The 24,735-nt window shown below is 53.3% G+C and overlaps 1 protein-coding gene across 1 annotated transcript in view; it reads right to left on the bottom strand.

The window, feature by feature from the left end:
* Window positions 1-1,416: 1,416 nt before the first annotated feature.
* PTP4A3 (protein tyrosine phosphatase 4A3) overlaps window positions 1,417-24,735 on the bottom strand; it is a 52,069-nt gene continuing 28,750 nt past the window's right edge. Inside the window, exons 2-6 of the mRNA XM_075415488.1 lie at window positions 14,641-15,424; window positions 12,561-12,653; window positions 8,105-8,235; window positions 7,262-7,336; window positions 1,417-6,274 (exon numbers count right to left, since the gene is read on the bottom strand). Of these exons, the coding sequence (XP_075271603.1) occupies window positions 6,157-6,274; window positions 7,262-7,336; window positions 8,105-8,235; window positions 12,561-12,653; window positions 14,641-14,745 (522 nt within the window). The 5' untranslated portion in view covers window positions 14,746-15,424 and the 3' untranslated portion in view covers window positions 1,417-6,156. The remainder of the gene's footprint in view (window positions 6,275-7,261; window positions 7,337-8,104; window positions 8,236-12,560; window positions 12,654-14,640; window positions 15,425-24,735) is intronic.

Here is a 24,735-nt window from a genome sequence, read left to right as displayed (position 1 = left end):
GATAAGCTGGAGAGGTGGGCCTGTGTGAACCTCATGAGGTTCAACAAGGCCAAGTGCAAGCTCCTACACCTGGGTCGGGGTAATCCCTGGTATCAATATAGGCTGGGGGTGAAAGGATCGAGAGCAGCCCTGCTGAGAGGGACTTGGGGGTACTGATAGACGAAAGGCTGGACATGAGCCGGCAATGTGCGCTGGCAGCCCAGAGGGCCAACCGTGTCCTGGGCTGCATCAGGAGAAGCGTGGCCAGCAGGTCGAGAGAGGTGATTCTTCCCCTCTACTCTGCTCTGGTGAGACCTCACCTGGAGTACTGCGTTCAGCTCTGGAGCCCTCAGCACAAGAAGGACATGGAACTGTTGGAGCGGGTCCAAAGGAGGGCTACAAAAATGATCCGAGGGCTCTCCTGTGAAGACAGGCTGAGAGAGTTGGGCTTGTTCAGCCTGGAGAAGAGAAGGCTGCGGGGAGACCTGATTGCAGCCTTTCAGTACTTAAAGGGAGCCTACAGGAAAGATGGGGACAATCTTTTTACTAGAGACAACAGTGACAGGACGAGGGGTAATGGTTTTAAACTAAAACAGGGTAGGTTTAGGCTGGATATAAGGAAGAAATTCTTTACAATGAGGGTTGTGAAACACTGGAACGGGTTGCCCAGAGAGGTAGTGGAGGCCCCATCCCTGGAAACATTCAAGACCAGGTTGGACAGGGCTCTGAGCAACCTGATCTAGTTAGTGGTGTCCCTGCTCGCTGCAGGGGAGTTGGACTAGATGATCTCTAGGGGTCCCTTCCGACCCAAAACTTTCTATGGTTCTATGATTCTATGATTCTGGCAAGGTGCTGGCTCCTGACCCTGCTGTGATTATGGTGGCTACGCTGGGGGGAAGCTGCAGGTGGGGGCTGCCTGGCCTGGCAATAGCCACTGAAGATATGCCTGACATTTTGCAAAGGGGTGGAGATGGACCATGCAGTGACTATGCTGGATGGGACAGAGAGCAGCCCATGGGGGAACAGGGCTTTATGTGAATGCCTGGAGCCCTGGATGCATCCCCAGCCCCTGCCTTGGCACTGGGCAAATCACTTCTCTCTGCCCTAGGCTCTACTTTATCTAATCTGGCTGCGGACCATCATCTAACTGCATAGGTCCAGCCTTTTCCCAGCCACCTCTGTTGTCTGTCCTGGAGCTCCCAAGAAAGGGGAATGGGATGAAAGGAGGAAAATCACCTGGGAAATGGGTGGGGAATATAGCTGGGACCCATTTGGGATGGGACAGGAGTGGGCTGAGGTCTCCAGATGCGGGGAAGCAGCAGGGCCCGGACAGTCCCCCCATGCACCCCTGCACCGTCCCTTGGCCAGAGCTGGGTTCTGCCTTTGCCTCCTCCATCTTGCTAACTCCTCCATTAGCAGCACAGCAGCACACAGGGATGTACAAAACAGTGAATGCTTTTTATTTCGCTGCTGGAGTGAAACCACTGTAATTTCATAAAACTAAAAAAAAAAAAAAAAAGTGATTATTAAAAGGCATACAATTCTTTCCTTTTCACACAAGACGTAAGTAAACAGACAAGTTTCTTTTTAAAAAGGTTATAAAGTGTCAAGATCCTATACCTCATCTGCATATTCAAAGTGATGATGTCTGATACAAAAAGCATTGGGTATAATAATTTAGCTATGGCTCAGACAAAAAAAAAACAAAAGACAAAAAACAAAAAACACAAAGTCATCTGGCCTTAATCTACATACTACTACAATTGCCCATGGAGTTAAAAAGGAAAATATGCAGTTCTTTGTTGCACAGAAAGAAACAGCGGGGAAGTCGAGAGTTCATTGGGAGATCGTGGTCTAAAGGGAAGCCGAGCACGGCGAAACAACCCCCTCCCCAGGAATGTCTGCTGAAGCCTGCAAGCAGGACCGCAGCCGGCCGGTGACCCCCCGTTGCGCAAAGAAACCAGCCACATTTTTCTCCCACCAGACAGAATCCCATCCAAATCCACCCGCCGAATGGCACCTACCCAACCCACTGGAAGCAGATGAGTTATAAGACCCTGGAAAATGCATGGAAGTCACGAATCTCCCTGTGTGCTTTCCCACTGGGACTAATAAAAAACAAACAAACCCAACGAAAAAAAAAAAAAGAAAATTACTCGTTCTGTTGTAGATATAACAAGACTCTTTGCTTCCTCGGGAAATCTGTTACTCATAAACCTCCTCATCTGAAGCTCTCAGCCCAAGCACCACAGTGTCAGCCTTACTGCAAGACTCATAATATGAATTTACAAATGCAAAGTCTTTAAATATGTGTCACCAGACCTTTCTTAAATAAATAGCTGACTGTTTGCAACGGCTGCGTCGCCTTCCTTCCCACCGCTGCCCCCACCACGCGCTCCATCCAACTGGCAAACATGGAGAGCAGAAGGGACACACAAGCCCCTCAACTGAAATGCAGATAAGGGTACATGTGTGCCACCGGTGAGAAGACACAATATGAATTCCTGCTCAGGTTTATTCCCCCATGCGAGGTTCAGCCATGATTGATTTCAGGGCAAAGCCTACAAGCTCTTGGTTTGATGGTTAGGGCATCTCTGCTTTGCCATCCCTTGGGTCTCCCAAGCTCTTGCTACCAGTTTGGAGCCTTTGTCCCTGCAAACTATGGAACGATAGCGGGGTTCCATGGCGGTGGGAAGGGGGGCAAGGGAGGTGGATAGGGGTCAGGAGCTGTAAAACCCAGTCTGTGCCTTTGCTTCTGCAGATAAGGGCAGGGTAAGGTGGTTGTTTTGTAGCCAAAGCCATGGAGGTCTCTGTTCCCTACGACATCTACCAAGACACAATGGAGACAACTGGAGCAATAACAGAATCAGCAAGTATGTCAGATTTTTAAGGCTCTCCTTTCAACATCTTGGCATCTGAGGTGAAACGAGGATTAGCGTACAAGGAGAGACCACAAAACCAGCTCAAACCATGAACCCTTGGCCGCTTAGGCCTCGCTCTGGTGCTATAAATCTACTGAACTCCAATTTTCCCTCTTCCCCAACTGTCCCAAGATTTTTGTGAGGGAACTGGGCTCTTGTTTTGTGATTTCTAACCCAAAACATGGTTGGAAGACCCCTCCATTTCCCCAGCCTGTTATGTTTCTGTAACCCTCTCTAGGCTGTAACATCGAGGAGCTAGTGCCTCAGGGGCAGAAGCCCCAGGTCCCTATCAAAAATCCACCAAATATTTGGCAGTCCAACCCAGAGAAACCTTGGAGTGGGTTCAAGCCCTCCATGCAAGGGTGGCAGCTCCTGGGCTGCCGAGGTGTCCTGTCCATGGAGTAGCACATGGGAGGTGACAGTGAGTTCCAGGACAAGGGGGAGGCACCCATTAAAAAAAAAAAGAAGAAAGAAAAAAAAATGGGACAATTACAGCAGCATGAGTTTGGGTTTTTTTTACAGTGACTTACAAAACTGAGGAGTGTCAAGATGCTGCTCTGCCAGCCAGAGGCGTTCAGGATTTGGCCACATGGACTATACCAAGTCAAGGACTGCTCTTACACCAGAAGCACTCTATTTTTAAGGTGGTTGGGTTGATGCTACATAAAGCAAAGGAGCACTGCAATCCTGTCCTCCCTTGTGTTTCCCCCAAACAAGCCCACCAAGCTGAGAATTGAGTGTACTCTCCTCAGAGCTGAGCACTTCCACCATCAATCCCTGCATGAAGGAGGTGAAGACCTCCTGTGGCTGAATGAGCCCCTCTGTCCCAATCCCAACCCCAACTCCAAAGCATCGTGGATGACACCCGGACCAATTTCCCTGGGCATGTGATGTTCACATGAGCAAGGGTGATGAAAAAATTTCTCTTCCTTTTGCCAGGGCAGAAACATCTTAAGTCTGCAAAGCAACGGTTCCCACCACTTCATCCCAAACTCTTTGCAAGTCGTGGCACAGCCTGTTGTGGCTGGGGAGCACATGGGACCATGAGGTCTCCAGGCAAAGAGGGACTGGGGCTGTCCCTGTTGCAATGCTAAGCCACCTCCTTCTGCCCCAGGGGATGAAGCAGCACTCGTTTTAGCAGCAGGACACACTTGGCCAGGAAGAGTATGGTGACCCACCCAGTGGGACTGCTGTAATACAGGATCAGGCCTTTTTATCAGCCCAATCTCTCACCCTTCCCAACCAATGCAGACCCTTCGACCATTGCCGCCTTCCCCATGAGACACAGGAATCAACAGCCTGGAGTGGGGCAGGAGAAACTCAGTGGACTGAAGGCAGACCACAATGTGGAGGCTTGGACAGGTCCCAGGTATGCAGTATGACAACTCCAGGGCCATGCATGGAGGGTCCCCACCTCACTCGGCACCACAGCCCATCCCACGGGATGGCCATCCCTTCCATGCAGTGGGGCTGGTTCCCACCAGGAGAGGAGGAGTGGTGCAGGAAACGGCTCCAAGCTCTTCCTCTGTCCATGTGTGGTGGCACGAAGCCATCCCCTACCCTTCTGCAGGTACCAAAAGTGTCTAACCAGCCTTCCTCACCACTTCTCCCAAGAGATGAACCCTCTGAAGCAAGTGTCTCTGGATAGTCTATGTTTTGGAAGGCACACAGACCTTTGGAGATACCCAACACAGGGCACTGAAGGCATCTCAAGTTGGGGAGCCTAAAACCACAAGACGCCGGACGACTAGTTCTCCTTGCCCCAACAACTGAGATCCTCTGCAGCCGAGGCAGTGAGCAGCAGCGAGTCCAAAGGACACCCGGGGCATCCCTTGGGCCACACGTATGCCCTGGTGACAGTGGATGGCAGCCAGCTGTGACCCGGTGCCAGTGATAGGGCTGGGGGGGCCATGGGTCACCTCCTGGGTTCCACTGGGCAGTGATGGGAGAAAGAAAGGCCAGAGGACATGCGGAAGACAAACAGGTTTTTTTTTTTTTTTTAAGTTTTTTTTTCCTTTAATTAGCAAATTTCTTCTTATCCTCATCAAAAGAAAAAAACACTCCCATGCCCCCTGTGTGCCCACCGCTCCAGCTACTGCAAGCGTTCAAAGGCAGAAAGTTGAGTGATGTTTAATGTCCTGGTTCAGGGGCGGCTCTGAGTCCACCCCACCAGGGCATGCGCTGGGGGGTTTCAGGGTGCCTGGTGCCGCATTACAGATGTGGGAAAGGCAGGTGCAAAATTTGGTGACGTGCTCTTGCCAGGAGCAGCCAAACCACCCCCAGGAAAGCTGCGGCCCAGCCCCTCAGCCAGCAAACACAGCGGTGGAGGACAGGGACGTGCCCCAAGATGCACATTGCGTCCCTGGAGCATCGCAGCCAGAACTGGGGTTTGCGCCAGCTCGGTGATGGAGACACGACGGGAGCGAACCCACCACCCTGCGCACTGAATTTGGAAGCTATAAATAAGAGCACTCCGCATTTCGGAGGACCCAGTGCTGATGCTGCAGCCTGGCAAAGCTGCATGCCTCAAAGCCCTGTCACGGTCCCCAAGTTTCCCAGTGACCCTGCCTTTGCTGCAGCGAGTCCCCAAGGAGCCCCGTCTGCAGCAGCCCAGCCGGCATCAAGGCAACGGGGAGACGGTGGAGTGAAAGAGGAGCCAGGAGAAAGGGAACGGTGCTGGGGGGGAATTTGCTCAGCCCTTCCCGTGGCCACAAGGCCAGCACCAAATCACGAGCCCCTGTCACCTCTCCGTGCCATCACCAGCTTCCCCTCCGAGGCCACCATGCCACCTCCAGCTCCGTCCCTGCTGCTGCAGCCCTTATTTACAGGAAAGAGGTGGGAAAGGGTTTTTCTGGGGGTGCTCTGGCCCTCCTGCTCCCCATCCCTTCTCAGCTGGCACAGCCCTGTCTGCATCACCCCAAAACAAGCACCCTTCGCCCACCCCTCTCAGTGCAACAGGAGGGGAAAGGGAGGAGGAGGAAGGTGATGAAGAACCATCACGTGAGCTCATTGCCTGCTAATGCCAAGAGTCAAAGGGCAGCGCTGCCTTCCCTCCTCGGGGCTGTAGCTGGAGAGAGCAGCCTTTTTCAGGGGTCCGGCACGGAACGCGTCGGTGGTGCTCCGTGTCCCCCCACCCCAGCCGTGGCAGCGGGGCGGCGCGTGGGGTGCACAGGGCTGGGCGAGGAGGTGACGGGGTGGGATGTGTGCGAGTGCCCGGGTGTCTGTGTGCACGGATTTTGGCAAGAGGTCATTGAGGTTACATGATGCAGCATTTGTTCTTGTGGTTATGAGGGTCCTTAAATCGGAGTCTTTGCTTTGGTCGGTATTTTTCCAAGTATGTCAGCTGCTTGCTGTTGATGGCTCCTCTGCGCTTCCTGCAGGGACAGAGAAGGGCCGGCATGGTCAGTGGTGTGGCAGAAGACCTCCCACCCCGAACCCATCCCTGTCCAAGTGTTGAGCTCCCCCTACCTGGTGCAGGAAGGGATTTTGGAGAATCATAGAATCCTTAAGGTTGGAAAGACCTCTAAGATCATCAAGTCCAACCATCAACCCAACACCACCAGGCCTACTAAACCATGTCCTGAATTGCCACATCTACACATTTTTTTAACACCTCCAGAGATGGGGATTCCACCACCTCCTTGGGCAGCCTGTTCCAATGTCTGACCACTTTTTCAGGAAAGAAATTTTTCCTAATATCCAGTCTAAACCTCCCCTGACACAACTTGAGGCCATTTCCTCTTGTCCTATCCCTTGCTTCTTGGGAGAAGAGACCAACACCTGCCTCACTACACCCTCCTTTCAGGTAGCTGTAGAGAGCAATAACGTCCCCCCTCAGCCTCCTCTTCTCCAGACTAAACAGCCCCAGCTCCCTCAGCTGCTCCTCGTAAGACTTGTTCTCCAGACCCCTCACCAGCCTCACTGCCCTTCTCTGGACATGCTCCAGCACCTCAATGTCCTTCTTGTAGTGAGGGGCCCAAAACTGAATTCAGTATTTGAGGTGTGGCCTCACCAGACTGCAGGCCCAGGGGTCCTCCTTGGATGGAGAAGTGCACCGACCCCAGCTGCTTTTCTTGCTCATCCACCCTGTGAGTCACAGGACATGGAGAGCTAGGAAGCAAATGCATGGGGCAGCTGTCAGAAGCAGGGCACCTGCCCAAAGCCCCCCAGGGAGCTCTCAACTGCTGCCCAGCCCTGACACAAAGGCACAGGGTGCTCGATGCCAACACCTCTCTTTTCCTCCTCCGAAGCAGAGAAAAGTAGCCCCGGTGTCCTGAAAAACCCTGGGACACACCACATCTCTCTGTTCCCTCAGAGAGGGGCTGCCTTCTCTGCCAACACTGAAACGCTGCTCGACTTACTGTCGGATGAACTGGATGGCGTCTTCGTACTTCATCCCGCTCTCGATCAAGGCCAGCGCGACGAGGACGGGAGCGCTGAAAGGCAATGGCAGTGGCGGTCACTCGCCAGCCACATGGCCCAGAGGCTGACATCCCATCCTGGGGTGAGGGGACACGCTGCTGGGCTGTTATGGTGGCACTTATGGGCAATCGCCAGTGCTGGCTTTTAGTTTGTAATTTCTTTGCCATTTGGCTGCAAGTGCTGCCCCAACAAGCATTTTGGGGTAAAACCCCTAGGATGGGGCTGGCAGCTGTTTGCTGCTCTTCTAATCATAGCAGTGTAGAATCATAGAATAGTTTGGGTTGGAAGGGACCTTTAAAGGCCATCTAGTCCAACCTCCCTGCAATGCGTAGGGACATACTCAGCTGGATCAGGTTGCTCAGAGCAACGAGCACAAAGACTTTGGTGGGAAATCTATTGGAAAGGGGATGTAAATACATATGCAAAACCTGACCTGTGGCAGGGGGAGTAGCAAAATGCAGCAGCTCTCAAAAATCATCAGCTCCCAGTTGTAGCGGGAGGCATTTTGCAGTATTTCCACGATGAGCTCTTAGCAAAAGCACAACAGTTGCAGGGCACCAGCAGGACAGCACTGAGCACCCCAGGTGTCCCTCGGTGCCCAGGATTTGGCTCTAAGATGTGCAAGGGGAAGCTAAGGCAGCACACATCCCCCCCCCCCCCCCCCATATTCCCACTAAGGTTGCAAAATCCCTGCTCACTGGGGGATTAGGGAATGGAAGGAGGAGAGAGGGCATGGTTTTTCATGGGTGGGGTGGCAGCTGGGGTGCAGGGCTCTGACTTACCGCCCGAGGCCAGCCACGCAGTGCACGGCCACACAGCAGCCAGGGTCTTCACAGAACTTGGTTTTCAGCAAGTTGAGCCAATCTTCCACTATCTTGCTTGGAGGAGGCGCTCCATCATCGAACGGCCAATCCTGCAAGGCGGGGGCAAGGTCAGGAGAAGAGAGAAACACTCTTAGACCGTGGGGAGAAACTCAGGGGATTGCTTTTTATTCAGGGCGATGGTGTTTTGGACCTTGTGTGTGCCAGGAACTGGGCTTGCAGGTCAGCTCTGCGGGGATGTAGCAGGTTTTTGTGGCACTGTCCGGCATGCAGGAATCGCCTGGCCGCTTCGGCTCAGGGTTTGCAACCATACGGGTCTAGGTTTGGGGTCCTGCCATCTCCTATGGACAGGTTCAGCCTTCAGGAGCACCTACAGGATCTGCAATATGGTCCCCACGTCCTCTTGCCTCTGCAGAGCAGGGTGGCCATCACCTGCCTCCCCCCAGCGTGGACGACCACACTGAGCTTGCGATGCAACTTCCATCCTTCCCACCAGCTCCTGCCTAAATCCAGCGCTTGGGAGCGCAAAGCCACTTTGTAGGAAGTTTGAGCAAAGGTGGCTTGGAGATGGCTAGGTGGCTTGGAGATAGCTGAAATCTCACAACCTGATGCAGTGCCAAAATCCTGCTTGCTGCAACACATGGAGGCGAAGGTGAACACACACGCCCTGAAAGCATGCTCCAGGGAATGCCCAATGCAGCCACAGAGAGAGGTGCAGGGCTCTGTCCTCTGTCCTTCCAGACAAAGTCCCCTCCAAATGGGGCCATTTAAATAGCATCCTTCAGGAAAGACTCTTAAGGGACAAAAAAAGAAGCATTCATCTTCTGAGCTTCATCCTTAAGCTGCATGGACTCAACGTCGGGGCTCGGTGACGAAGTGGGTAAAATGGGTGCTGCATTAAGCACCCCCTGGCCCTGGGCTCCGCTATGGGGGAAAAAGTGTCCCCCTCCTTGTCTGCAACTGTTGCAGCATTTTGAGGAAGGGACGGTCTTTCCTCATGGGCACTGGTAGCCAGTCGAGGCTGTGTCTCTCACAAAATGGTGAACTCTCTCCCAAAATATATTTGGCAGGAGAAGTGTGGCCACTGGCTACGCAGCAGTGGGAGAGGGGGACAGGCAGGGGAGCATTGCTTGGATGGGACATGGCACAGCGATCTGTGGTGAGTAGGAAGCATGGGGCCATAATCCTCGTGTTTGAGGAGTGAGTCACTAAGCTGTTGTGCTGGTCATCGTTGGTGTAAGATGACAAAAGAAGCTGCTGAGCTTCACTTCAGTCTTTGATCCTATAATGGGATTTCAGCGTGGTTTTGCTAGGAAAGGAGTGTGCTGGGCGTCAGGGTACCCCAATACTTCAGCCAGCCCACCCTGCACGGCCTGTGCCTGTCCTACGAGATCATCATCTCCCCGTGGCGCCTGAAAAGCACTGCTTCAGCCATGAGGGCAGGTCACCGGCTTGCACTGGGGACAACACTTCCTATCACAAAATTGTCGAATTATAGAAGGGTTTGGGTTGGAAGGGACCTTACAGTTCCAATCCCCCTGCCATGGACAGGGACATCTTTCACTAGATCTGGTTGCTCAAAGTCCTGATCAGCCTGACCTCGAACACTTCCATGGAGGAGGCATCCACAACTTCTCTGGGCAACCTGGTCCTCCTCACCACCCTCATCATAAAAAATTTCTTCCTCATATACAGTCTAAATCTCCCTCTTTCAGTTAAAAATCATCATAAAAAATTTCTTCCTCATATACAGTCTAAATCTCCCTCTTTCAGTTAAAAATCTTGGTCCCTTGTTCTATCACTACAGGCCTTGGTAAATGTCTCTCTCCATCTTTCTTGTAAGGCCCCTTTCTATACTGAAAAGCTGCAATAAGGTCCCCCCGCAGACATCTCTTCTCCAGGCTGAACAGCCCAAACTCTTTGTTTTTCCTCACAGGAGAGGTGTTCCAGCCCTTGGATCATTTTTGTGGTCCTCCTCTGGTCCCACTCCAACAGCTCCATGTCTTTCCTGTGCTGAGGGCTCCAGAGCTGGACGCAGGACTCCAGGTGAGGTCTCACCAGGAAAGAGCAGAAGGGCAGAAGCCTGTCCCTTGCCCTGCTGGCCACACTGCTTTTGATGCAGCCCAGCATATAGCTGGCTTTCTGGGCTGCGAGCACATACTGCTGGGTCATGTCCCATTCTTCATCCCCCAGTATTCCCAAGTCCTTCTCTTCAGGGCTGCTCTCAACCCATCCTCCACCCAGCCTGTATTTGTGCTTGTGATCGCCCTAACCCATGTGCAGGACCTTGCACTTGGCCTTGTTGAACTTCACGAGGTTTGCACAGGCCCACTCCTCAAGCATGTCAAGGTCCATCTGGATGGCATCCCTTCCCTCCAGCGTGTCGAATGCAACCGTTCATCTTGGTGTCATTCTTAAACTCGCTGAGGGTGCACACAACCCCACTGTCCATGTCATTGATGAAGACATTAAACAGTATTGGTATATCCAACAGAGTATATCCATCTTGCACCACAAACCTTCCTACAGCAAAACCCACACTGTGCCAGTTGTCCGGCAGCATTTCTGCCCCATCTCCGACCTGCTGGCAGAACTGCCGAAGCACCTAGCGCTGCCCTGGCATCGTGGCTGGGAGGAGCATCATCAGTTGAGGAGCCACCAATGCATGTAGCCTCCAAGCAGATGTCCGTGGCACGGGACACCTGCATCTGGCATGACTCAATAACCGTCATCAATTTTAGAGATTGCTCGGGATCTCCTGTGCCACCAAAACGCCCCAAGGAGCACATCCAGGACAAGACCACCATGGGCATCGCAGCTGCAGATGCCAGCTCCCAGGCACACCGCCCCAGAGATAGGCCTTGACCAACTTGTGCCCTTTCCCCAAAGAAAGGGATCGGATATAGTTTCTACACACAGACATTCAGACTAGATACAAGGAAGAAATTTTTTGCAGTGAGGGTGGTGAAACACTGGAACAGGTTACCTAGAGAGGTTGTAGATTCCACATCTCTAGAAACATTTGAGCTCAGGTTGGATGGGGCTCTGAGCAACCTGGTCTAGTTGAAGATGGGCCTGCTCACTGCAGGGGGGTTGGGCTAGATGATCTTTAAAGGTCCTTTCCAACCCAAAGCATTCTATGATTCTACAATTCATTTTTATATATTTTACATATATATACAGCGATATATAGAGAGATGTCTGTATCTGCATAGATACATCTATCCGTAGATACACAGGATATAGATATTGCTCTATATATCTTATACATTTTCTATATAGTTATAGAAACCTGTGTCTTACATAGAGAAACTATATAGTTTCCGTGTAGTGCCTTGCATAGTTTCTATATGTAGGATATAGATATCTCCCTGTATACAACATATCCTAGACACAGATCTCCTTCTATATAAGGCATGTAGAGAGGTATGGATATCTCAGATACAGAAAAACAGACTGAAGGACTCCAGTCAGAAACTAGGTAAAAGGCAGAATCTGGTCTGCCAGAGAGCAGAGATGACCTCCTACATACAGATCCTATATGCAGGATATAGCTATCTTTCTCTGTAAGCTACACCCTATAGAGACACAGCATCTACATCTAGAGAGATCTGCATCTGGAGGGTCTGTATCTAGAGAGATGTAGGATCTATTATTTACCTATATCCCAGAGGATTTAGGATATAGCTATCTGACTCTATAGGATATATGTTATATAGAAAGAGCTATACAGAGAGGATCTACACCCAGAGGACCACCCCAGGAGACACAAAGCGCTTCCAAACGCTTTCCTAAATAGTGAGCAGAGCCTCACTTTCCAGCTGGAGCTGAACTCCCTGGCAGGGCAATCACGCCTGACATCATCTCCAATTAGTTATCAGCCAAGATGCAGCCCAGGCAGCTGCCTGCTCTGCCTCCCTGCCTTTTCCTACTTGCTGCCTGCTCCCTTTCATCCCCCAGAGCTGCACTGGCCGGCTGCTGGAAGAGCAAAAAAACCCTGCACTCCCCCCTCCTCGATAAGATAACGTCTAGGGTAACGGGAACCACGCACATCTTCCACGTGGGATCAGGCGCTCTCATCCCCTGGATGCTTTCAAGGCTGAGCGGCGGGCAGGGAAGGCAGCTGCCGACTCAGCCGCATGAGTCACAGTTTCGGGTGCGTGGGCAGCGCTTTCTTTTTTTACAGCACCAGCCTTATGTCAGGTCGGGGAGCAGGGGGCTCGCCCGCCTCACCGCAGGGATGGAGCTGGGCTTCAAACCCTGCTCCTGGGCAAGCGTGATGCCAATCTGGTCTATCCGAAACGGAGCGTTTAGCAGACCCCAGGGATGGGGATGTTTCAAGCAGACCCCAGGGATGGGGATGTTTCAGCAGCGGCGTGGGCAGCCCTCCCCGGCACCCATCCCGCCGCCCACCTACCATGACGGTGATGCCGTCCTTCTCCAGGGGGGTCTTGTCATAGGTCACTTCGCACACTCGCACAACTGTGGTGGCACCGTACTTCTTCAGGTCCTGGGGAGGGAAGGAGAAGGTGTCTGAAAAAACTCTGCCAGTCGCACTCCAGCTAACCCCAACACATCCAAGCCCTGCTATGACCACACAGACCCCCTACAGACCCTAAAGCAGTGCTGTGCCCCACCTCTGGACCCTGGTCAAACTCCTCTGTGGTCCATCCAACCTGGGAAGCACAAGAAAATCCCAGGGCACAAAAGCTGTGTGGCCACCATAGGATTTTACCTAGCACCTTCTTTGAAGTCATGAGTGCCAACGGTGCTGTTTATTTTTAAACTCTGACGGCCGCACCAGCAGGGACTTTACACCCCAAAGAAACATCTCAGACATGGGTGCAAATTCCCTGAAGGAGAAATTATTTGTGCCTGACGAGGTCACAACTCCCACTGCAGAAACGCACAGAAGTGGCTGGGGGGGGGGGGGGGGGGGGGTCGCAGCGCACCCCGCCAACCGTGCTCAGCATCTTGCAGTTTGCTCAGGGGCTCCTTCTTGACCTCGTTACTGTGTGCTGTCACGACTCCAGCGCGCTGCAGGCTTGGGCATGGGACTTGGGCTGTTTCCAGCACGGCTTATCGCCTGTTGCACGGATTGCCCCTGGATTACGTGTCGGCGTGCCGGCCCTGATGGGCACCACGTCAGATCGTCCCCTTCAAGGATCCATCTCCTCCCTTCCCCATGTGTGCTTGCCAGACCACAGCAAACCCCTGCACACGTGGCAGCTCAGCCAAAAATCTAAGAAGCTGGAGGAAAGGGGAATTTTCCCCCTTCCCACTGGTGCCGTTCCCATCGCCTTGTGTGCAGCATGGGGTGGCCATCCCCAAATCCCAACGGCCTTCCTGAGACTCTCCGAGCTGGTGGTACTCCCGCTTGTTTTTTGGGGTATGCACTGGGAGGGTTTCCTTGAGCTCAGAGGATGCCTCTGGTGCCAGCACATCAGACCTCAACGTGGTTTAAGGGAAAAACCCTTCGCCAGGCTCATGCGCAGCCCCAGGTCCCTCCACGAACGCAGCAACATCCAAAAACGCCTCCTTGTAAGCAGAAGCTGCTTGTGCGAGCTCGACCGTACCTGCAGAACATTGCCTTTCCCCCAGGCACTGACAAAAAGAGTAAGTCAAAGCCTTTCACTCTGGACTGCAGACACGCACCTATTAATCCTCCCTTAACTCCTGGCTGCTGCCAGTGCTGGAGGCAGCACTCCCAGGCAGGGCTTTGGCGCTGGTTCATGCAATACCAAGCACTCCAGCTCCTCGTACACCACCCAACACATTCCAGGCATTGGAAAGACGCTGGAATATTTGGGATGAAAAGTCCTTATCGAGGTGCTGGGAGATGCAGGGGAGGTTCTGTGCATCCATGTCCATCACTGCAAAGCCCCTTGATGTGATGTGCTGGTGCAGCTGGCAGGGGATACAACAGGAACAGGGAAACTCTGCTCCATTTCTGCTGTACCCAAACACTGCGCTTGGGGTTCCCCAAAATGTACTGCCAAAAAAAAGCCAGCGGTGATCAGACTCGCTGTGACAGGAAGCCACCAGGGTCACAGTAGAATCACAGAACCATAGGATGGTTTAGGTTGGGAGGGACCTTTAGAAGTCACCTAGTCCAACCACCTACAACAAGCACGGACATCTTCAACTAGGTCAGGTTGCTCAGAGCCCCATCCAACCTGGCCTTAAACGTTTCCAGGGATGGGGCATCTACCACCTCTCTGGGCAACCTGTGCCAGTGCCTAACCACCCTCATGGTAAAAAATTTCTTCCTTATATCCAGTCTAAATCTACCTCTTTTAGTTTAAAACCATTACCCCTGCAGGGAATCAAAGTGGACATGCAGATAACAAAGTGGATACCACTTTGTGGGTACCAAAGTGGATGTGCTGCTGCCTTGTCCTACGGAGGACGGATCCCTGCTGCATCTCTACATCAGCTTTTAGCCTCAAAATGCGCAGCTGGGCCCTGGTCCACCCCTTCCAGCCTCCCCTCCTTACCTCCAGGAAGGTGCTGAGCGTGGCGTTGGTGGGGTTGTGGGTGATCAGGAACCTCATGTTTTTGTAGCAGACCTCCACTGGCGCAGGGCGGTTCATCCGGGCCATGGTGGGACAGAAGGAGGGTGAGGTGGTGCCGATGATGGTGGGCAAAAAAAACCAAGAAAAGCGTGGCGTGGAGGGGCAAAAAACCCCCAACAACCCCTCTGCGCTTAAAAAATAAAAACAGGATCGAGAACTCAATATACAGACGTTGTGCAAATAATCCCAGCTCCTGGGAGCGCGCCGGCTTCCTCGACACACCGCAAGCCCCCGCGGGGAAAAAGCCAGGCGGCAAAAAAATAATATTAATGATAATAATAATAATAATTAAACAAAAAAAAAATCCCTTTGCTGTAGTGTCGGCGTCCTCGGCGTGTGTGTGATGGCGAGCGGCTGCCGCCTCCGGTGCTGCACGCTCCCCGGCGCTCTAGAAAGGCCTCTGCATATGGGGGGGTGGCGGTGGCGGGAGGGTGACCCCCGTCACGTTACCCCATCGGGGTATGTGGAGTACTTAGGGGTGGCACGGGGGGCCGGGAGCCTACGGGGCGGCGTCGGCGGCGTCCGGCAGCGGTCCCTCGCTGGGGCGATCCATGCACGGGAGCCTTGAATGGTTGAGTCGGAGGATCGGGATGCCGGGCGAGACGAGGCGAAGCGGCCGGGCACTGCTTCACGGAGCGGGCTGCCGGGGGCTGCGGGGCTCAGAGCTGCTCCTCAGCACCTCCATAAATCCCAGCGGAGAGCGAGGCTGCAGGGGAGGGAAAGGGAAACACGGTGGTGAGGGTGTTCTCCTCCCCAGGCTGGCTCCAAGGAAGCCCTTGGCCGGTGCAAGGGGGTTCACAGTAACCCCAAATGCACCAGCACCCGCCACATCCCACACGAGCAACCATGATCACACTCATCTTCGCAGGAAACAGCAGATTAGAAAGTGAGGCAGTATTTAAAGAAAAACCTGAAACTGTCTGAAAAGCTGAAATAGCACAGGAAAGTGGCGGGGGGACAACACATGCTCGCCCCCAGTGAAAAGCACATGGCAGGGAAGGGGCTTGTTCTCACCCCACCGAACACCAGCACCCAGATGGTGTTTTTAAATACCCGAGCTATGCAAGCTGACTCCCCCCAGCACCCATCCTGTCCCCCCCAGACCTCACCGTTGTGTCCCTGAAACGCACGGCAAATATTTCCACCCCGTCGCAACCAGCCGCTCCTGCCCCTAATCGGCTACACGCTCCCGGCGCTGCTCGATCGGCTAACGTCCACCAAATGCACCTCTAATGCTCTTAGGCCAGCTAAGCTGCCCACAAATGAGCTTTCTTGGGGAGGCAGGGAGCAGAGGAGGGGGTCATGGGCGACCAGTTTCCCCAGCGCTGGTGGTAGACGTGTTCCCCTGCTCGCTCATCCGCATCCCCATCGCTGCTGGCGCATCACTCCCTATAGAGCACCCCGGCCTTGCAACCTGGGGCATCTTTACCTTCAAGGATGGCAAAAATGGGATGGGGAAAATCAAAAAAGAAAATCAATTCCCACCATGGAAATGCCAACATCTAAGAGAGGATGGGCCCGAGAGGAGGACATGGTGCTGCCAGTCCCGCTCAGAGACGAGAGAAATTTGGTGCTTCCCTGGGTTGTTACCTGCCAGACTCTTCTTTTGAAGCTGGTCCCTTCCCCAGGTCAGCGGCCGCTTAGCGCCGCGTGGCCAGAGCCTCAAAATAGACCATAAGCACATAAGCACCCGAGCCGGGCTGGTATGCAACCCCTCGCCTCTCCTGCTGATGCCCCAGCACCCAGAAACTTCCCCCCCCGGGTTGTTTTATCCCAATACCTGGAATCCTGCCCAAGGAAATGGTCACCATCCCTGGAGGTGTTCAAAAAACACGTAGATATTGCACTTTGGGACACAGTTTAGTAGGCATGGTGGTGTTGGGCTGACAGTTGGACTTGTTGATCTGAGAGGTCTTTTCCAACCTTAACGATTCTATGATTCTATGCAACAACACAAGGTGGGAGCAGGGAGGTGTGCTGAGAACTGACCAGCTCATCACACTGCCTGGGTGCTGTCGCCAGACTCCTCCGTGCCTGAGCATCATTTACAACCCGCTCACTGGCTCCTGCTTCACCAGTGATCCCCAGGTATGAAAATAATTCTTTATTATTGGCAGCACGTGCGAGCCCTGGTGCTGCCCCGGTGCACAGTGCATCCCCGCGCCCATGGGTTCACAGATGGCATTTTGGAAAGGAGCTTACAGGGGGGTAGGAGCTGGGAAACGGCCAAAATTCAAGGTGGATTTCAGCACTAAGCCCTTCCCAGCTCCTCCGCAGACCCTCATGTGACCCCGTCCTCCCTGAAGTCACAGAATCACAGAATGTTTGGGGTTGGAAGGGACCTCTGTAGGTCATCTAGTCCAACCCTCCTGCTGAAGCAGGGTCACCTACAGCAGGCTGCACAGGACCTTGTCCAGGCGGGTCTTGAATATCTCCAGAGAAGGAGACTCCACAGCCTCCCTGGGCAGCCTGTGCCAGGGCTCCGTCACCCTCAGAGGGAAGAAGTTCTTCCTCATGTTCAGACGGAACTTCCTATGCTTCAATTTGTGCCCGTTGCCCCTTGTCCTGTCGCTGGGCACCACTAAAAAGAGTTTGGCCCCATGCTCCTGACACCCACCCTTCACATATTTATAAACATTTATTAGGCCCCCTCTCAGCCTTCTCTTCTCCAGGCTGAACAAGCCCAGCTCCCTCAGCCTTTCCTCATAGGAGAGATGCTCCAGCCTCCTCACCATCCTCGTAGCCCTCCGCTGGACTCTCTCCAGTAGCTCCTCACCTTTCTTGAAGTGGGGAGCCCAGAACTGGATGCAGTACTCCAGATGGGGCCTCACCAGGGCAGAGTAGAGGGGAAGGAGAACCTCCCTCGACCTGCTGCCCACACTCCTCCTCATGCACCCCAGGATCCCATTGGCCTTCTTGGCACCCAGGGCACACTGCTGGCTTCATGGTCAACCTGTCATCCACCAGGACACCCAGGTCCCTCTCCACAGAGCTGCTCTCCAGCAGAGAGTCGCCCTGAACCCCCTTGTCCATCACTTCACATCACTCCTGAATCATTTTTTCCCCCGTGAAAAAGCCAGGTAACGCTATGCCAGAGTCAGGAGGAGAAGGGCTGGTGTCAGCTCTGCGGTTTGTGGTGGTGACCCATGGCTGAGCAGTGTCAAGCCGTGGACTCCTTTGGTTGGGGTGTGCTGGATTTGGTTGTTTTTTTTCCCTGAGGATACTGAAGAAAAATAATAATCCGCCCTGCAAGAATGCTCTGCAGAGTTCAAACCCAGCCTGGGCCATTGTGGCAAGCAGGACATCCCGGCGGGGGATTCTCCAGTTCCCATTAAGAAAACCAGATTTTAGCAGCTGATGGAGGCTGGAAGCTGGGCTGAGAGATGGGAGCGAGGTGGGAACTGCCTCCCAGCAGCATTTTAGGTCTGATTCAGAGCCACTCAGCCCCAAGGCAATGCTGATCCCTCCCCCGGGCAGCTCACCCTCCCCAGGTGGACCATGGCAGCTGGGATCTTTGCTCAAAGCTTGCAATGCTCCTGCAAGATGGGACAGGAAACCTGCTCTCCCCTTGGGCTTAATGTGCTTTTCCAGTGATGTTCCCACCCAAGACTTCGCTTGCAGGGTCTGCTGCCTCCTGAGATGAGCTCACCGTGGCCAGGTAAGAAATGGTATTTCTGGAGGGTAATTTTGGGCTGGTTTTGGCTATGTGGCTCCTACAGGACGAGCTGCTGAGCCATGGGCCAGCATGGCCACAAAAAGAGCCAGCAACCCAGCCAGTGATTGCTTCCCCAGAAAAACCTGCTAGCAATCCCCTCAGCAAGCTTCTCCCTTCCTTCTCCATTTGCCTCAAGGGAAAAAGAGGTTAAAACCCTCCAGAGGGATGGGAGGCGGGAGGGATGGGCAGCCACAGATGCCTGCTCAAAGGGAATTGCTGCTGGAAAGCAAGTATTGCCCCAAATCATTCCCTTGCAAACCCAGTTTCTCTGAAACAAAGGACCTGAGGATCTTCTGCCTTTCCTTTTAATGCCTTCAGCTCTTGGCTCTTTCAGCTTCCACCTCATTTAATGACATCTTGCCTTCTGCCCTTCCAGGCTCGATGTGCTAGCATGAGAAGTGCTTGCAGTACATAAGGAAAAGCAGCGAAAAAGTAACTTTTCCCCCTGAAAACAGCCTCACACCCTATTTAAACCGGCTGCAAGGTCGTGTTAATACAAACCGTGCCCACGTTTAATCATGTCCTGGATTAAACCCACCCACTGAGCAACCCCATGAGACTGGGAGCCACTGCAAACATCAACACCAGCATCGCAAGCTGGGAGCGGCAGCTTGCTCCCCATCGTCGTCCAACACACGGTTCATGCTTCATTGGCGTTCTGGATACCATATAATTTTTTATTGGCTTGGGCGTGCTCGCTGCCAGTAACAGAGGTTCAGTGGGAACTGCTTGCGTACGAGAACAGCGAGTGCTCTTTTCCCACAAGGTCTCCTCTCCAGTGGAAGTGTTTCAAGTATTTTGGCAGTTGCAGTTCTGGCAATTCAGCCCCGAAGCCAATAAATCCCTAATGGATACTCAACTGCAAATCATCCCCAGCTCTACAGGCTGCGATGCTGATCACCATATTAAGTAGGGCAGAACAATGTGGAAAAGGGTATTTCAGCTAATATTAATAACCTGCCAAGTGAATAAATATCCTTCTAACTTGAGCACTATGGGGGATCTGGATGAAGCACATGAGGACGCAGTAAGGAAGCCCTGGATGAGGATGCTCAGCAGTGTAGCACTGGCCTTTCACGCCCAAACCCATCAGGTGAAGCCCAAAGAAAGAAATCCAGCATGGATAACCAGAGGAGCTGCGTACCATGCTGCCACCAACCCCTGCCATGCCCAAGGCTGGGGAGGGATGGGGGGCCACCTCCCCGCAATGTGCCAGTCACTGCCACCCCAACATCTGCAAGCCCATCTCAAAGCTTCACTGGCAACATTTGCCTCTGAATTTCCACAAGTATCAATGTGACACAGCGAGCTTCTTCCTTGCAAAGTCCCCAACAGACACACATAGCATGCAAGCCACAACGATGTTTTTTGCGACAACTGTGGAAGTTTCTGATTCTTCCACAAGAGGTTCTGCAGCCAAGAACCCGCTGAAGAGCCAGAACAAATGCACTCCGGCTTGGCAATGGAGGATGCTGCTCCAGAAGACAGGGACCACTGAGCCATCACCCCAAAGCCGAGGAGATCACGGGACTTTCCTAATTATTCCTCTGCAGCATGGTGGCTCTATTACACGTACCTTGGTCTCATCCCAGCCGTCCAGGAACAGACCCTGAAATGGTGGGGATGGGGCTGCTCTTCCAGCCTGCACCTCGATGCAAAATAAAGGTCAGGTCTTCTTCGCTGCAGTTAGCGACAGGGTTTGGCTGGACCACTGAGCAGATGCCAGACCTGACAGCTATGCTGTTGGTACTCGAGCTAGCGGGATGCAGCTGGTGAAGTCAGTTTTTCCTAAGCACAGCAACTCCCCAAGCAAAGGGAAAGGAAGCTTTGCGGAGCCAAACTGTCGCTCCATGTGGGCTTTAGCAGCGGGACTTGGAACAAAGGCCCTTACTCACCCAAACAATATGTATCTTTCCCGTATATAAATATAGCTATCTCCCGAGTGAGCACATCTCACGTTCAAAGTTCACCTTCAGAAAACTCTAATAAACACCCATCTGTGTTACATTTGCTCAACCTCTCTCCTGGTTTCAGCCCATGTAGCAAGACACTGACCAGCCCTTTCCCCTTATGGCTGATCAAGTCCTTCTCTCCCTGCTCCCAGTCCCAACTCCACAATGAGCATGTCCATCACCCTGATGAAAACTGCATGCAAGTTTCTGAGTAGTCCCTGTTATCGACCCCCGGTATCAATACATGCTGGGGAATGAAGGGATTGAGAGCAGCCCTGCTGAGAAGGACTTGGGGGTACTGGTGGGTGAAAAGCTGGACATGAGCCACCAATGTGCACTCACAGCCCCAAAGGCCAACCATATCCTGGGCTGCATCAAGAGAAGAGTGGCCAGCAGGCTGAGGGAGGCGATTCCGCCCCTCTACTCCACTCTGGTGAGACCCCACCTGGAGTCCTGCATCCAGCTCTGGAGCCCTCAGCACAAGAAGGATATGGAGTTGTTGGAGATGGGCCAGAGGAGGCCACAAAAATGATCAGAGGGCTGGAGCACCTCTCCTGTGAGGAAAGGCTGAGAGAGTTGGGGCTGTCCAGCCTGCAGAAGAGAAGGCTCCAGGGAGACCTTCTTGTGGCCTTTCAGTACTTAAAGGGAGCCTGTAGGAAAGATGGGGACATTCTTTTTAGCAAGGCCTGTTGTGAGAGGATAAGGAGCAAAGGCTTTAAACTAAGGGAGGGTAGATTTCAACTGGATATAAGGAAGAAATTTTTTACAGCGAGCGTGGTGAAACACTGGAACAGATTGCCCAGAGAGGTAGTGAAGGCCCCATCCCTAGAAGCATTCAAGGCAAGGTTGGATGGGGCTCTGATCAACCTGGTCTAATTGAAGATGTCCCTGCTCACTGCAGGGGTTGGACTAGATGACCTCTAAAGTTCCCTTCCAACCTAAAGCATTCTATCATTCTGTGATTTCCACGTAGGAGTTTTGTACGCGTCTACCAGTGCCAAGTGTGACCACAGCAAGCAGTTCTATGGGGCTTGGTCACACACATGAGGAGACCTACCATCAGCAGCTCCAGTAGCACCACCACTGCCACCACTGCCACCAAGCAACATCACCACTTCCACCAGCACCAGTAGCACCACCACTGTCACCACTGCCACCAGCAGCACCACCGCCACCAGCTCTAGCAGCGCCATTAGCACCACCACTGCCATCAACTCAACCACCACCACCGCAAGCACTGCAACCACCACCACCAGCGCCACCACCAGCACCACCACCAGTGAGGAGAGGTCCCAGGATGCCGACAGCCACCGTGCCGTCCCCAGCCCATGACTGCAGCTGGGACCCGGACAGAGGAAAGCCAGTGGGCTGACATTTCCTCTGCCTGCATCCGCGTGGAAGGAAACAGGAAAGATCCGGGAGGAGAGCGACGGAAACAAAATACCCGGCAGGAGCCAGCATCTCCTGGGGGCAGAGGCGTAAGCAGCCACCAGCACGTCCTGCTCCAGGTGCAGGGCCGGAAAGACCAGATGAGGATGTCCCAGAAAAGCCATGCCGGACACTGCGAGGAGACGGCAGTGCCTGCTGGGCATCTGCTGCTGGGAGCGGAGCAGCGCCCAGCACCGTCTGCTGGGGGAACATTGTGGGGTTATTCCTCTGAGGAGTTTTTTATTGTTTGTTTTGCCGCAGGGGATGTTTTCTGAGAAAAGTAGCAGGAAGGGGGATTAAGATTGCACAGGCGCAGAGGGAGACCAACGGGGAGCTCTCAGCAGCCCACTGAAACACCCCTACAAGACAAACTAGTTCATCCATCTTCCTCCACATCCTTTTCACAGAATCACAGAATCACAGAATAGTAGGGGTTGGAAGGGACCTCTGTGGGTCATCTAGTCCAACCCCCCTGCCGAAGCAGGGTCACCTACAGCAGGCTGCACAGGACCGTGTCCAGGCGGGTCTTGAATATCTCCAGAGAAGGAGAATCCATAACCTCCCTGGGCAGCCTGTTCCAGTGATCCATCACCCTCAAAGTGAAAAAGCTCTTCCTCATGTTCACCTGGAACTTCCTACGCTTCAATTTGTGCCCTTTGCCCCTTGTCCTGTCGCTGGACACCACTGAAAAGAGTCTGGGCCCGTCCTCTTGACACCCACCCTTAAGATATTTATAGGCATTTATGAGGTCCCCTCTCAGCCTTCTCTTCTTCAGGCTGAACAAGCCCAGCTCCCTCAGCCTCTCCTCACAGGAGAGATGCTCCAGTCCCCTCACCATCCTCGTAGCCCTCCGCTGGACTCTCTCCAGTAATTCCTCATCTTTCTTGAACTGGGGAGGCCAGAACTGGATGCAGTACTCCAGATGGGGCCTCACTAGGGCAGAGCAGAGTGGGAGGAGAACCTCCCTCGACCTGCTGGCCACACTCTTCTTAATGCACCCCAGGATCCCACTGGCCTTCTTGGCAACAAGGGCACACTGCTGGCTCATGGTTAACTTGTCATCCACAGTCAGCCGGATAAAAAGAGGAGCACAGTCTTCCCAGCACTGTGCAAGCTGGGAATGCCCCGGAGTAACATTATCGACCCCTTTTTATCTTTTATTTGCACCTTTTTTTCTTTGAAAGAGGCTGAGGCATGGTTTGTAAAGTGCCTAAAATGGCCCTTTGGGAGTTCTTTTTCCCTCTCGCCTGCTTTGGAGCCCGTCCTCCACTCCAGTGGGACATGGACCACATGCTGATGCAAGGATGCCTGTGATGGTCACCAGTGCCGGGGCTGCCTCTCCTGTCCAGTTCTCACAGGGCAATGCTCCAGAGGTAATACGAGATGCTCCAGGCATCCCCTGAAGAACCTCTTAGCTGTGATTTCAGGTTTTACCCCCCATGCGCAATCCCCCTGAGCGGCCCAAATCTGGGGTGTGCATGGATGATATTTTTTTTAACCTAATTCCTTCTTGCACCATAAGACATGCAGCCACCAGAAAAAGCTCATTAAAAAAACACAAAAAGGAACTAACGTTCAGCACCGGGGGAAAAAGGATCCCCCCCAGCTGAACACAGTCCCCCACCCATCCCAACCCTGGCAGCAAACGACACACAGGCAGCCGGCAGCAGCCTCGCTCGCAACGAGATCCTGCTTTTATGATCTGGGATATCACCTCCGCTGCCTTCCACCAGCAGCCACGAGGAGCTCGCAGCCGCTGTGCTGACGTGAGAGGCTTTTCCTGGCTTGGATTTGAAGGGGAAGGAGGAGAAAAAAAAAAAAAGGAGGGGAGTGGAAGAAAAGCCAACTCCACAGAGAACAGTAATAGCAGGCTTTGGGCTGGTTGCCTTCCAAATCTGCAGAGGGTGCACCCTGGAGGGGTTTTTTTGGAGGGATGAAAGGCTCGGTCTTTTACGGACAGCTGGTCCCCAGGCTCCGGTGCTCGAGGCACAGGGAAGTCAGGCACCCTAAATACTGGGGGCTAGCTCCCCCCCCCAGCCTTCAGGGATTTCTTCTGGCCAGAGGAGTCAGGAAAACAAAGCAATTCTGCATCTGATGGGCCATTTCCAGGCTTCCTGCCTTGCCCAAGAACATCCTCGGAAAGAAAAAAATCCCAAAGCAGCATCCTCACCCCAAAACACAGCGAGGAGGGCAAACTGACCCCAGTGGTCCCCCCTGACAACCGTCACCAGCACATGCCTCTCCCTCCCCGAATCTCTGGTGTTGCTGAACATCTGCTCATCTTTTCTTGTGGTTTCTCGCAGCATTTTGAGCGAATTCAATACTTGTTGCAGGTGTCTGAATGGCAAAATGTGGGGGAGCAATGCCTCTTATGGGGCAAGCACCAGGACCATGAGCAGCAGTAGCCCCCCGGGAAGGGCATGGGGGGACTGTCGTGACCTCCCTTTCCAAGCACAGCTAGAGCCCACGCTGGGGAGGCTATTTTTGAGAAAGGTCCAGCCTGATTTTAGTTTATCCGCTGCCTACCCAAGCACTGGTGTTTTCGCCCCTGGTCTTCAACGGCCTCGTTTTCCACTGGACCTGAACTTTGCTATTTTGCATGTCCCTGCTCAGTGGTGGCATCCTGATGTGAAGATGTCACATCGGGATGAAGATGGATGGGTGTATGCTTCGCTGGGTAAAAAAATGGCTGAATGGCCGAGCCCAGAGAGTGGTGGTGAACAGAGTTAAATCCAGTTGGCAGCTGGTCACGACTGGGGCTGTTTAGTTTGGAGAAGAGGAGGCTGAGGGGAGACCTTCTTGCTCTCTACAACTACCTGAAAGGAGGGTATAGTGAGGTGGGTGTTGGTCTCTTCTCCCAGGTAACCAGCGATAGGATGAGAGGCAATGGCCTCAAGTTGCGTCAGGGGAGGTTTAGATTGG

The sequence above is a fragment of the Opisthocomus hoazin genome, chromosome 3 (assembly GCF_030867145.1).
Source record: "Opisthocomus hoazin isolate bOpiHoa1 chromosome 3, bOpiHoa1.hap1, whole genome shotgun sequence".
Taxonomy (NCBI): Eukaryota; Metazoa; Chordata; class Aves; order Opisthocomiformes; family Opisthocomidae; genus Opisthocomus; species Opisthocomus hoazin.
The sequence above is the reverse complement of the archived record's forward strand: the minus strand, read 5'-3'. Positions and strand labels throughout refer to the sequence as shown.